Here is a 15,103-nt window from a genome sequence, read left to right on the forward strand (position 1 = left end):
TTATGCTTTATCAGACGATTACACTGAATTTTAGCTGCTTATTAACATGCGTTACTTAATAGCTGCTGCTCTCTTCTTCCTCACACACACGCTAACACACATCGAGGTTATTAGGAAGGATTTTCTTTCTATCTTTAGCCTTGCTCCTCCTCTCTTCTCCTCAACTTCCCTCCCTATCCATCCATCCACCCCTCCTCACCCCCGCGCCCAATTACCGGCTGCCATTTTACCTCCAGCCTTTCTACAGTCTCTGTTGCATCTCCTGGTTTTTAGTTTGAGCTGCAGGGAGAAGTGCAGAACTTGCTCTTATATATATTCTAAATCACTGAAGTGTCACCGGCTTCCTGGTCAGACTTGACCGGTCAGGCTTTGCATCACTTTCCACAGATTTCTACTCAGTTTTTCCACTTCTCTTTGGATCATGTTTCCTGATTATGTGAGTAGCTTCTTTTGATGTAATGTGGCGGTGAATCCTTGTCGGTATGACCCGAACCGTTTATAGAAAAAGAAATTTCTTAATCTTATTTAATAATAAATAGGAGGAACTTTTATAGTTATTAATGTCTACTCTTTATACTATAAAGCTCAATCCTGCTGCTATATTCTGCAGAGGAAGAGTCAGACAAATTAGCATAATTAAAAGTTTATTAATCAATAAACCTGTTTATATGTTTTTAATCTGATGGCAAACCGTCAGTCTTTATTTTTTATGTCTAAAACCTTTTTTTCCAACCTTTTGAAATGAATTACTGTTAAATATGAGGTCACTTTAAATGATGCACAGAGTCATAACGTTTTCTCATAAAGATGGCAAAGATTTTGGTTAGTTTTAAGTCTTATAAATGCATTAAACTATAATAACCTTTTAATGTGTGCCTTTAAATGTACAGGTCAGCCTGTTGAGTCTTTAGAAGGTAAACCAATGAGAATGCAGGGCAAGCTAATTGGCTAAACCTGAATAGCCTGTTTCTATTCAGGAACTCCATCAACCTGCTTAGACAGTTACAGACCTGAGATTCAGTTCAAACATGATGATGTGCAAATGCAGTATTGTTTATCATATTTATTCTTAAAAATATAGTTCTTCATAGAGAAGAACCTATTTTTATATGTAGCCGAGGATCTTCGTCATCTCAACAATAAGCATAATGGGGATTACACATTAAAAGCTGCAAAAGCAAAGAGTTTTAACTTAAATAAATGTAAATGCAGTCCTTTGTTCTGTCTCCTTAAAATGTTAGGCAGCAGCAGAGGTTATGCTTGCTGAATTAGCTGAAGGATTAAGAAGCATGGTGTCACGTTGGGCTTGTCTGAAGCTCAGCGGTGATTGGGCTCTGAACCCCAGCCTCATTGGGCTTAAAATCCCGCTAAGCCTGCTGATTACATTCACCTTTAACTCCGCTAATAGAACAATATTGTTGCTCTCTTTGGTTTGAACTGCAAATGGAAGGTGAAATAATGTTAAAGCCGTTAAAGTAGTGTTTTTATTTCCATTTTTATCTGTTTAACTAGACTAGAACAATTTTTCTAGATCAAACCTGAATCCAATTTTGTTTAGATACAGAATTATTTTCTTTGCTTTTCATTAAATTCATATAAACTATTCCTTAACTTAGTATGAATCTGTTAACGTCCCCCTTTTTGCATTTTTTTTTTGTCCAATAAAATCACATAAATGTTAGAAATGTTAGAACACATACATTAGATTGGGTGTCTAGGACCTCAGAATATACTGGAAACAGAATAGGTCAAAGAAAAAGGCTATTATTGCAGCTTAAATGACTTTGATGTGAATAAATCCAAGCATGTATCAAGCTGTCCTTATAGCAGACGCCCTGAATCCTCAGGTACATATGCTGATTTAAGTATTATTGTCTTTTACAAAGTCAACAGCGAAAAAATAAAACTGCTTTATTATGGTTGTTTTGTCTTTTTGATCACTGCTACATGCTTTGGTTACTCTACAGGTGTTTTTGACATCAGAGCATGCAGTCGGTTCAGACAGGGTTGTGGGACCCCCACCCCCCATCTAAACATGCTTCGCCGCTACCTGCGCCGCCGCCTTCCAGTTCACGCCACACCCATGTGACCACAGCCACTCCAGCCAAGCGGATTACTTTTTATAAGAGCGGCGACAGCCAGTTTGGGGGCGTCCGGATGGCTATCCACAAACGTAGCTTTAAATGCTTTGATGCCCTGCTGGACGACCTTTCTCAAAAGGTTAGTGGAATAGGTATCATGGAGGGATCTCTTTTGAAGGCGACTCTTCAGATGAGCTTTATTGTTTAATCTTTGACCTGCAGCATATCTCTTATACTGGAACACACATGCTTATATGAATACATGTTTACATTTATCTGTAGGTGCCCCTTCCATTTGGAGTGCGGACTGTGACCACCCCCAGAGGTACTCACACCATCAAACACCTGGAGCAGCTTCAAGATGGCGGCTGCTACTTGTGCTCTGACCGGCGCCAGGCTAAGCCCATTAACATGGAATTGGCCGGCAAAGGCCAAAGCGTTTGGCACTATCAGAACCGGAGACCTCAACGCCCTGAAAACTCCTCTGGAACCCCTCCTGGCCATGTGCATTTGCCTTACAGGCAGAGGCGGATTTTGCTGGTGAAGAACAGTGAACCGGGGATAAGAAGGAGCATCGTGCTGAGCAGGAGGTCAACCAGAAGCCTGAGAGCTTTCCTGGATGAAGCGTCTGAGGTTATGCAGTTTCATGTTCGCAAGCTCTACACTGCAGAAGGACGCAGGGTGAGAGAGAATTCAAGCTCCTTGTTTACTAAATAACTGCTTAAAATGCATTTTATACTCTAAAACTCCTTACACTGTATCTTTCTTCCTAGATTGACAGTGTGCAAAGCTTGGTGACTTGTCCTGGCTTACTGGTGTGTGTTGGACGGGAGGCTTTCAGCCCTATGCTCATAAACTTCATAAAAAAGACTTCAGAGGAAAAGTTGCCTGGTTTGGGGAGTAAGTCTCCTGGTCTGGGTCCAAGGATTCCTGGTAATGGCGCGAGATCTCCTGCTACCCAAAGCATAAGGTCCCCACCTCATGGAGCTCAGTCCAGAGCTAGTGAATATGATGAGGGGAATGAAAGCAAGAAAAATGGTGAGTTGTTTCCAAGCTGCAAGAAAAAGCAGTTCACATAGATGGTATTTCACCTTTAAAATGACATATTACTTTTCAACTTGTTTACCAACAACAAAAAAAGGAAAGAATACAACTGCTTTTGGCATTTACCTAATCACATTTAGTTACTTTAACACAATTGTTTTACATCCTACCCTGCCAACATGAAACAAATGTGTTAAAGTAACTAAATATGATTAAATAAATGCCAAAAAACGGTTTTATTTTCTTATGGTTTTCATATGGGGTTTTAGTTTCAAGTTCAGTTTAGTTGTGCAGGTTGGAGATCTAGTTTACAATTTGTGGACTATTGTTGCATATTCCCTTTTCAGCCACAGCGACACATGTTTCCATTTAATGTTGTATGATGCACCTTTAACACATTCCAAGGATTATGTTGGGAGCATCTTGCTGCCCTATAAAGGTCAGAATAATGTCTAATTTAGCTCATTTTAATAGTTAGTACATATATATACATTATCTACTCTGTGAACTATTTTCAAATTTCAATTCTCGACTAACTGGTGCGTTAAAACCAAAGGTTTTTTGAGCATTAGGGTGAGTTAGGACACAGCATTAGGGAGTGATGAGAAGTCAGCCTGATTTGAGTGTTGGAAGAGATTAGTCTTGCTGTGTTTTTAGCATTGAGAGCAGTGTGTTTGAGGCATTTATGTGTCCAGAGTGGTGGACATTAGAGTTTGGAAATCTGAACTTTTAGCTGGATGCTGAGTGTCAACCAATTAGAGAAGCTGATAGAGGAGCTGCATGGGAGAAAGACATTCTGGCCGTTTCCCAATATGCGTTCTCATGTGCTCGTGAAACTTCATCAGCCTCAGCCCTACTACTGTTCCAATTCACAAGAACAGCAAACCGAGAACGGACAAAAACCCCGGGATGTTGTTATCACCACCTCCCTCTATACCCAGCATGCATCAGAGCAGACTTGTCCATTCTTGAGATTGACAGCTGTCCCAGCATGCACTGCTGCAGCAGCAGCTTAGAATGGAGCGCTTAGGAGTATTAAGTTAAAAGTTCTCTCTTCTGTTGTTGTTGTTCAATAAAAGTTTGTTTTAAGATCATTTTAGACAAAAACATTATACTTTTAAGCACCACTGTATTGTCCCTTACTGATTTAATGCGTAATTTCAAAGAAATTTTCTGAAGTTGAGAGGACCGCGGCAGCCTCCGAGCTAACCGTAGCCTGTACGCAGCAGCCCTCTCTCAGCATAGCTGTGTATGAAGTACCCTGGCTCTGATGCCGACTTTAATTTGTTAATTATCATTCCCCCAATAAATGAATAAAGAATTTATTATTATCTAGAGACTATTAACAACAGGAGGCAAAATGCAGGTACAGACAAGTTGAACATGTGGTGAAGTAACGTGAACGCTTCTGTTCCAATTGACCCATACTTATCCTGCGTGCTCCTGTTCTACCCAAATCCATACTTTCCTGTGTTCTTCTCAAGAACGTACTTGGCAAGGACACAAGTCCATACTTGAATTGAGCAACGGCCTATATGTCTAATCTGTGATCTCTGCTTCTGCATAGTGGTCCCAATTAAAATATGAAAAATGAATATATATATAATGGGCTTAGACTCCACTGGTTTGATTTAAAAAGCTGAGAGAATGTCTTCTTTGGCCGCGTTTACACAGCAGCCTGACCCAAACTCGATTTTTTTGCCCATATGTGAAATGTAACTGATCTTTTCATGGCAGTTTGAACAAAACAGATCAATTTTTTTTCCACTGCGACCCAGACCACTTGGCCATGTGGTCCTGAATTCGATATGAATCTGAACCTTTCAAATGCGACCTGTGTCTGAATGGCAGGTTGCATTCACGCTCAACAAAGGTCACTATTCTGCATCTTGCTACGCAGAAGTGGGAAGAAAAAGGGTTACACTTACATTGTATGAATACAGTTCACAAAGAAGATCACATACAAGTTGCATATATTTAGAAATGTGAATGGCAACACAAAATAAATGGATTTCACACAAAAAAAATCAAATTTAGCATTAAGGCTTGCAGTGTAAATGTAGCCTAAATGTGCAAGGAAAGAAGAGAGCTCTGATCACAATTACTTCACACAAATATTATCCTACTGAACTATAGCGGAGCAGTTAATAATGCCTACATTGAAAAAACATTTCATATCATAAACCTACAACACTTTACAAGTGGCAGCAGGAAATAATTTATACCGAACACCTTTTAAGTGTTTAGTGTAAACGCAACACAAGAATCTGCAGGAAATCAAACTATTTTTTTTGCAAATAAAGACAGGCAGGAATGAATTTTTAAGAAGCATTTCTACATGGCTCTGCATACCAATCATACGCTGTCTCAAAAGTGTATTTTCATTTTCCATTTCAGTTAACTTTGGTCTGGAGACCAAGAAGAGCATCATCCACCCTCGATCTGATTCCTCAACTCGCTCTGCTCGTTTCTCTTTGTCATCTGAAAAGTCTTGTGGTGTTTTCCCCCAAGCAAGACCATCAATAACCAACGATGACATTGAAAAGCGGGTCGTTGTCAATAAAGACGGCAGTCTATCAGTAGAGATGAGGGTACGTTTTCGCCTCCAGAATGAAGAGAGCGTTGAGTGGTCCACTCAAATAAAAAAATCTCCTTCTCTTACCAATGATTGTTGCCCTCTGGGTCAAGCCCAGCAACATTACCTGCAGCAAGGTACCTCAGAAAGCTGTTCTGACCCCGATACAACACTCTATGAGGGCGTTAATTATTCCAGAGGACCATTTGCATTGGAGGAGAACCAATGCCAGTATTGCTACCACAGACACGAATTTGATTTGTGGCAAAACCCCACACACAAACATTCCCCTGCACCCCCTACGCACACATCAAGTCATACAATGATGAGACATACAACCTCTTCAAGCTCTTCTTCTTCATGCAATTCCAGAAGAGTGATTCGGTGCCGTGCACAGGTCTCTGGGTCTCCTCGGGGCTCTGGCTTAGAGCAGAGACAGTTAGTCCAGGAAGAGATGTGTCTGACAGAGCAGGTGGAGGAACGAGTAGAGGTGGCACAGAAAGGGGACACCCAGGTAGAGGTCTGCAAAGTTAGCCGATGCTGCAGCCGAACAGAGGTGGTCGCTATAGATAGCAACCTCCGACCACCCAGCGGGAGGTCAATGGATGGGGAGTTAATGATGGTCGAAGATGAAAACCGATCACTTTCTGCAATAAGCAGCTCCTCACACATTCTACAGTCTCTGAAAGAGGACCAGGATGATGATGAGGATGATCTGCCACCAAGTGCTTCCCAGTGCTCCCATAGAAATGAACTATCCCCCACTCCTACGCCAGCAACTCATCCTAGTGAAGCGCCAACAAGCAACATCTCAGCCTGTTCAGTGCAGTCACTCAAACTCAAGAAGAAGGAAGAGAACAAGGGAAGCAGGGCTTCATCCTGTATGTGTGGAGCATCCATCCATCCCTCAACAGGTGACCAAGATCAGATGGATCTACTGCCCAGTTCCATGTCCCAAAAATCAGAGGAAAAAGGAGAAGTCATAATTGAAAATGAAGAAATCCGCAGGAGTCTTAGTAGTTTATCCAAAAATACTGGACTTTCAGCAAACTCACAGAAATCATGGGCATCCAATATTTGCCCAAACTGTGGAGGTTGCAAACGTCCAAACAGCTCCATATCAGCTCAGACTGAGTTGTCTGCTAAGTCTAACAGGTCCAAGGACACAAATGAAATTCAATCACTAAAAACAAGATTGGAAAAAGAGGTAGAGAACACCACAGAGAGATCACCCAGCTCATTGACAAGCAAATCTGGTGCTTCAGTCAAGTCCCACAAATCTAGCTGTCCATCAGTTACTAAAGAGAAGTCCCCATCAGATAAAACAGATATAGAAGAAGGTGACACAGATAAAAGACCTCACACTAGCCTTTCTGTTAAGTCAAATGCCACTGGGAAGGCTGAAAGTATCCTGTCGGATAACTCACATACGTCAAAGGTTTCAGCAAAATCTGTCTCATCGTGCAAACAATGTGGAAAAACAGGAACTCCAGAAAGCAATGAGAAAGATGGACTAAGCAGCGTAAGAGAAAATGAGGAAGGACCAGGAGAGGAGGACAGAGCGACAAGTACAATGTCAGCAAAGTCAAATCTGTCCGCTAAGTCGAACAAATCCCATAGGTCCACTAAATCTTCTAGAAAATCAAATCGTCCTAGGTCAGAAAATGGCAAGGAGGCTGAAGAAAGTAGTACAAGTCAAATGTCTGGAAGATTATCTGTTACTACAGAATCCTGCAAGTGTAATGATAATGGAAAGGCACTGTCTCCAATCTTGAAGGTGAGAAACAATGAAGAACATATGAATAACAGGCCAGAATGTATGATGGCAGATCATTTAGAAGAGGAAAGGAGGTCAAGCAGTGCCAAGTCATGTAAATCTGCTACTTCCACGAAATCTCAAATTAAAATCGAAGAGTTTGACAGATCCCCGAGTGCTACCTCAGAAAGATCTCACACCTCTGTGAAGTCCTCCAAGTCAAAGAGGTCAAACCACCCAAAAGACTCTCATAATGACTCCGATCTTCCTTTGACTGAAACAAACAAGAGGCAAACTGAAAATGAACCTCATGAGGTCCTGGAGAGTGCCATGTCTGTAAAATCAAAAACATCAGTCAAGTCTGGTGCTTCTACCAAGAATCCCCCATCTACAAACCGTGTTACTATCAAAACACAAGGAGCAGATGAGGATGAAAATGAGGCAAATGATGGAGAACCTTGCTCAAATATTTCTTGTATCAAAACACTACAAGCTGGTGGGAATGTGAATGATGCTGCAACAACAGGAACATATTCTATAGATCCTCATGGCCAAACACTCTCGCCAATAAGAAAACCTTCATCCCGCTCACATTCTGCCTCCACCAGAGGTTCTCAGTCCCCTGTGCAAAATTTGTTTCCTAACTCTGGTGCTGGTGAGCAAAGAGGGCACAGTTCCTTATCTGTCCACTCTAAAACCTCTAGTAAAGTAAGCAGATCCACTTGCAGCTGTGGAGGAGGCTCTGTACTTGAAAAGAACAATAAGGCAGAAGATATAACGAATGAGGGAGATCTGAATAGCTCATCAACAAGACAAAGGAAAGAATCAGGATGCACGGATCATACTTTAAGTCGTAACTCATCCGGATCAATCTCTTTGGGGCTTCCAGAGGATCAGGAAACAGCTGGATCGGACTGTGGCAAATCTAGTGTGTCTTTTTGCAGCAATGACAAAAAAAGTCCTTCCCTTCTCAATCCTCCTGTTGTTGATATCCCAACAATTGAAGCTCCCCGAGGAGGTAAAGAAGAGGGTGGAGAACAACCCACAGAGAGAGCAGGCAGTGGAAGGAGAGTAAAAAGCAGCAGATCTCGTAGATCATGTTGCACCTGTGGTGTACAGTCGGTAGCTCAGTCTGAGAAAAAGAGCACCAGTTCTCATCCTACTAAAGATGTTGATGGAACAGAAAGCATGACGTCTGCTGCAACAACAAATGTTAGCCCAACAGATATGCCAAACAGCAGAAGCTCATCAGCAGTGTCAGGAAAGAACGTTAAAAGAAAATCACCTTCTGGTTTTCCTGCAAACAATGATAATGGAAACCACAATACCAGTAGACCAGGAAGTAAGACCAAAGGTAAAGAGGAAAGCACAGGAAGTGTCCACTCCCAAAGTCACAGTGGTATTCGGCCTAACTCAACAGCTTTGGTGCAGTCAGAGACAATAAAACCTTCAGAGGAGTGTACAGTACCTTTGGATTCAGAGAAGCTAGGAGCTGACAAGTCGAGTGTAATAGGAAGCGAGTGTGGAGGTAGCAAAGTGTCCAGTTCTGGGCAAAAAGACACCCCTGTCAAATCATCAACTCCTTGTTCCTTACACAGCCCCAAACCAACCAGTAAAGTCAAACCAGGTACCGACAGTACCCTGTCTCACTCTTTGTCTGCTGCTGACCTATTTAAAGAAAGCTTGGCTGCTGCACACCAGCAGAGTTGCCAATCAAAAGCCAGTAAAACCAGTGACAAGGCCCACAGCGAGAAAAGTGGAAGGTCTCAGAAAAATAAGAATGGAATTGATGAAGACGATGTGATAGAACTGACACCTGAGTGTTTGCCCAATGCATCTCCCAATGAGGTGGTTAGTGACTGGTTGAGGAGCATCCCTGCTAACAGTAGCATGCTTACACTTGGTAATGAGTTAAATGAGGAAGAAACAGAGCAAGAGGAACAAGAGATGGAGGAGGCGCTGACAGAGGAAGAAAAAGGGGCAGAGGAGATGGATCCTGAGGACGACAATGTGGAAGTAGGGGAGAAGACTGAGCCACAAGAAGAGGAAAAAAAGGTTGGAGATGAAGGAGCAGACCCAACTTCAGGCAATATAGCGCATATATCTTCTCATTCCAGGAACTGTCATTCTTCTGTAGCACTGATGAAGGTCCTCCTAAGCTCCTCTCTGGGTCGATGCTGGAGCATGCCTGAGGTAAGACAGTACCTCTGACAAAACATGAAACTTTACCAAAGAAAAGTACAAATAAATTTGGATTCTAAGTTATGCTTTGGTGCAATCTGGGTGTATTGTATATGTAGGCTTTTATTTAAAAAAATTTACAAAAACAAATAGATTTAGACAGATTTGTTGACACACCTAGTTAGGATGAGTAAAAATGCGTGAAATAGATTGGTATTGTGTTTGAAATTAAGATTGTTCTAAAGAGAATTTGCATGTGGTTTAAGCACACATATGGAAACGCTGAGGTGTTGTAACATAACGACATGCAGTTAAAGGGTTTGTTAAGGTCAAAAGCCTTTCTGGTCAAAGATAGTCTCAGTTTCATTGCTTCTTTGTATAACATTTAGAGTCAAGCATGAGCAGTTAAATCCTGGAACCATCCTGGTTCTAATGTAAAATTGTTAATCCTCCTACATCTCGTCACTATTTGTGTCAGCCTTGATGGAAACAGCTGCTCTCACATGTCTGTCATATACAATGAGTATTTTTCTTTGGCTGGCTGTTCTTTGATAATTTTTTTAATTCAGCCACATTACTTGTTTGGATGTTAGAGAATCTCAATAGATCTAAGCACTGTCACCCTTTGACTGGGGCATATCAAAGCCTCGGTTTAACATTTTAGTGCTGCCATTTAAATAAATGTGTGCAATGTGCATTTTCTGCCTTGTGTAGGTGTCTCCAGTTTACGGTCGCAGACTGAGCACATCGGCCAGGGGGCTTTTGGATTGTTTGGCCCAGCTCCAGCTCATTGAGCCTATGGTCAGCAGCCATGAACAGAAGGATCGGAAGCAGCAGTATGATGAGATTATGGGCACTCTTCAGTCCCTGTGGCTATCTGAACCAAAGAAGGTTGAAGGCAAGGTGACAAAAGACGGTGGCACAGAGCAGGTGTCTCCACCAAGGTCCTCTTCTGGTGTGGGTATGAGCAGCGGTTCAGCTGGATCAGGGAAGAGCAATGGGAACCAAGGAGAGGATGTAAAAGAAACAGAAATCCTGCATGAGGAAGAGGCAGTGGGAAAGGTTGTTGAAGAGGTGGACGGAAATGCAGCAGGCAAAGATACAGAAGTTGAGGAGGCACACCAAACAGAGCCAGCCGAGGAACCGATGAAGAGTGAAGAGCAAAGCCTCCCTCCTGTTAGCTCAAAAGTCACAGATAACCCCTCATCATCAGAAAAGAGCTCTGCCAATGAAGGCTCCAAATCACCCACAGATAACGAAAGAGATACTCAAGAGGACTCTGGCTCAGGGACCCCCCCAAATGCTCCACGGCCACCTTTATCCAAAAGATCATCCCAAGATCCAGATCCGGTTTGGGTACTAAACTTGCTGAAGAAGCTGGAGAAACAGTTTATGAGCCACTACATTGAGGCCATGGCAGAGTTTAAAGTCCGCTGGGACCTTGACGACAGCCTCATCCTGGACACCATGATCTCCGAGCTGAGGGAGGAGGTGAGCCGGCGCATCCAGAACAGCATCGAGCGGGAGATGAAGAAGATCCAAGGTCGAGCCGGTAGAGGAGGGAGGTCACCTCGGCCACCACAGTTAGCAAACATGTCTCGTGATTCCACCATGACTGAGAAGAGGCGTCGGATGCTGAAGGTAAATACAATACAGATCCAATACAATGGAGTAAAAGGGAAACCATAAACATCTTTAAGGCTTTTAGATAAAAATATGAAAACTGCACTCTAAAAACTAGTTTAAAAGCTACAGTGTGTAATTCTCAGCGACATTTAACAGTCAGACTGCAGCCACATGAACCGCCCTCCTTCACACTGCCTCTACCCTACACGATACGGAGGCCGTCATGGTACAAAATGTCTTATGCAACCTTTACCAGTTGATGATGAGAATTGTTTATATTAGATCACAGGATCATATCCATAAATTCTTCAATACTCTTGTCTCAAGAAAATTTGAACATTTGAAGATTAGGAAGTATCATGGGCTGCTCAGTGGAACAGTGGGTAGCACTGTTGCCTTGCAGCAAGAAAGTTGCGGGTTTGATTCCCGGCCCAGGGTCTTTCTGCATGGAGTTTGCATGTGTGGGTTCTCTCTGGGTACTCCGGCTTCCTCCTTTAGGTCAAAATGTTAGGTTAATTGGCTTTTCTAAATTCTCCTTAGGTGTTTGTGAATGGTTGTTTGTGTCTGTGATAGACAGGCGACCTGTCCAGGGTGTCCCGCCTCTCGCCCATAGACAGCAGGAGATAGGCAACAGGACCCCCGTGACCCCACTTTGGTATAAAGTGTGAATGAAAGTATCATGAATTGACCACTCTTTTAGTGAAGGATGCTGCAGTGACAACCCTTTTTTAAATCAAAAAGGAGAAAAGAAAAAATTATGTTTACAAAGGATAAAGCGGGGAATGCTTTTAGGGGGTTTGTTAGTCACTTTAAAAAAGCCATTTTCATTTAGCCCTAGAAGTACTTTTTTCTGGCCCTACTGTACCTCCAACACAGACACCGACCAGCGGTAGCCTTCTCCAAATCCGCTCTGCCGCTCAGTCCGCCTTCAGGCTCCTCTGAGCCTCAGGCGTTCTACTCAAGAACGCCATCTCACCTTACCTCTGTTGTCCAGTTGATGTGCCCCCCCTGTTTTGAGAACTCAATTAATTTTGCACAAACATGGACCGAGGGCAGGAGAAAGACACGAGTCCACCCAAAAAAAAAACTTTAAAAATGCAAGATCCTGCGCTTGAAAACAGTCATCTTCATAATGACTGGCTAATTGTCTGTTGTTTCTGGTGTAAGTCTAGTTTACACAAATGTATAAATAGTATTTTATTCATCTGTGTAGGATTGTATATAGGCCTAACTTACCTAAGTCACATTCTAATGGCGATCTCTACACTACTAGTTTTTCAGCACTTTGCTGCCATGGCGCGAAGATGTCTGCCTTCACAAATGAGAAATAACTCCTATGTAATCAGAAATAGCAATTTCTAAGGCAAGGCAAACATAAACATTGAGACTTTCATTTCGTAGGTGATAATAATGACATACATATTGATAATATATTTTACATTTCGATCAGTAAATCCATGTAATACTACACACTTTACCTTTAAACCCTGTTAAGTGGACTTTGGAAGTCAGCAAATTAGTAAATAGAATCCAGGATAAGTGCAGCCCTTCTAGGAAGGCCTCAAAAGTTTGTTAGAAAAATGACAGATCTCTGAAATACAATGATGCTTGTCTCTTTCTCTCTTAGGTGATGAAGAACCAATCAGTGAAAACTGCTGAATCCCTCACTGACGAGGAAACGACAGCTGATTTCAGCGACCAGCGAAGTGACGACGAGTACTGCCCTTGCGATGCTTGTGTCCGCAAGAAACTAGCGTTTCGGCCTTTCAAAAAGAATCCGCTGGCAGCCGAAGCCCCCGTGATGATGGAGTTTGACCTCCTTAAGATACTTCAGCTAAAGAAATGCCCAGTCCCTCCCCCTGCTGTGCCATCAGTGGCAAGGGAGGAAAGGCCGAATACAGATGAAGATGGCAGGAATTTAGGTATTGTGGAAGAAGAAGAGGAAGAAGAAACCAAAGAGGACATCAAAGCCGATGTTGTTTTAGAGGAGACAATTCCAGAAGAAGAAGAGGAGGAAGAAGAGGAAAAAGATGAGGAAATAGGAATTGTAGAGCAGGAAAAGGAAAATGGTACTGAAGATGACGAGCTGGTAGTAAGAGAAAGAACTGAGGAGGTCACAGATCAAGGTGAGACGTCTGAAAATGAAGAGGAAGAGGAGGAGGAAGGAGGATGCACTTGTCAGTCTGAAAGCAACAAAGAAGAAGAGGGTGACGCAGATGAAACAAGCGATTGCACAGATGACGAAGGGGAGGCAGGAGAAGACGAGAATGGGCGACATGAGTCAGGAACAGAAGACGACGAAGAAGAGAGCGATAAGGAGACAGTGAAGGATGCCACAACATGCGAGGAGGAGAAAGAATCAGAAGAGGACGCATCTGCAAAAATTCCAGAAAATACGTCGGTGGAGGAGCTGAGGGAGGAAAACATCAGCACATCAGTGGAGGAGGAAGATAACGGATCAGGAGGGGAGGAGTCACAGGAAGAGGAAACGCAAGGAGGCAGTGAGGAGCAGGATGAAGAGGCCTCTGAGGAGGAGAGAGCTTCACAAAAGGTAAAAAAATCACTAATTCATGTGCTGAAACATGTAAAAACAACAACCAGGAGAGTTTATTCAGTAAAAATTAACCCTAAATGAAAATAGATTAGAATTACAATATATAAACATTTAGAATTTTACAGTTTTATGTCAAAATGTTCCTACTAAGTTCTGTTAGTCTTCAGTTCTTGCTTTTTCTTCATACTTTTTCTTCATACTTCTATAATAATAACAATAAATATATCAAGAAAACTTGATAACAAAGAGGTACTTTTCAGGTAAAGGTTTCATTCATTAAATTTTCCAAACAGGTTTATTCCAATAAAACAAGTGTTTGCACCTGGTTGCAACTAGTTGTTCAGGACTTAGTTGCAACAGCTACAATAAAAGTATTTAATTTAACTAGACAAACGACTTTTGCATGGCTGTTGAAGAAAATTGCTCCTGAATTTTGATTCACAGACGATGAATTTGTTTTCAGCATGAACACTTTAAGGGTCATGTTACAGTATCTTAATCAGCGTTTTCTGCTGCAGTACAATTTATAGTGCCATCAATATAGAAGAACTCTGCAACCCAGGATACCCATCAATCTGTCTCCATGGCAACAGAGTCAAGGATTAATTGTGGTATATGCAATATGTACCTTTATGTTGTTTTTTTTTTCTGTCACCAGTAGTTTTGAACTAGCAACTCTCCCAGGGAGGTTATTATGTTCTTTTTAACTTTTTTTTGTTGTTGTTCTATTGTACTGTGAATCAAAAAAACTGGATTTAACTAAAGTAAATAATCATTTGAAACTTCCTAAATTAGTTGTTTTCATATATTTTGTTGGTTTTCAGATTTTGTTTGTCATACTTCATGTCGTCAGAGAGGTTCTTTCAGATTTTTAAATATTTAGGTGTAGCTGTAATCAGACATAAATGAACTGAAATTTACTAGAAATGATGTGTTTGATGATGGGGAGACAATAAGCCTACATAGATTTGTTTCATTTGTAAATGAGATCAGCATCTCTAGATTAAATGTCCTATTTATTTAGGTCGTCTCTGTGTTACACTGACAATAGTGCAAGGGAAAAATGCGAGCTAATATTGGACCATGTCCAATAATGTTTGCTGTACCAAATCTACAAATAGGTTTGATATGGTAGAACCCTCAAGACATGGAGTGAAAAGGGATGAGAAATTGGAGTTAATTTGCAGCATTTTCTCAATATCATACAACATATTCCTTTGGCACCTTTCAAATATCTTGCAACTATAGTGGAAACCATGAAATAGACATCATCCGGTCTTTATAGC

General features: G+C 41.7%; 1 protein-coding gene across 1 annotated transcript in view; it reads left to right on the forward strand.

The window, feature by feature from the left end:
• The first annotated feature begins 323 nt into the window (after positions 1 to 323).
• The window catches only part of LOC107094124 (retinitis pigmentosa 1-like 1 protein), a 20,998-nt gene continuing 6,218 nt past the window's right edge, over positions 324 to 15,103 (forward strand). Inside the window, exons 1-7 of the mRNA XM_015389555.1 lie at positions 324 to 436; positions 1,968 to 2,220; positions 2,364 to 2,762; positions 2,855 to 3,119; positions 5,523 to 9,649; positions 10,352 to 11,278; positions 12,891 to 13,814. Of these exons, the coding sequence (XP_015245041.1) occupies positions 1,987 to 2,220; positions 2,364 to 2,762; positions 2,855 to 3,119; positions 5,523 to 9,649; positions 10,352 to 11,278; positions 12,891 to 13,814 (6,876 nt within the window). The 5' untranslated portion in view covers positions 324 to 436; positions 1,968 to 1,986. The remainder of the gene's footprint in view (positions 437 to 1,967; positions 2,221 to 2,363; positions 2,763 to 2,854; positions 3,120 to 5,522; positions 9,650 to 10,351; positions 11,279 to 12,890; positions 13,815 to 15,103) is intronic.

This window comes from Cyprinodon variegatus, unplaced genomic scaffold (assembly GCF_000732505.1).
Source record: "Cyprinodon variegatus isolate N-32 unplaced genomic scaffold, C_variegatus-1.0 Scaffold465, whole genome shotgun sequence".
In the NCBI taxonomy this organism is placed as follows: Eukaryota; Metazoa; Chordata; class Actinopteri; order Cyprinodontiformes; family Cyprinodontidae; genus Cyprinodon; species Cyprinodon variegatus.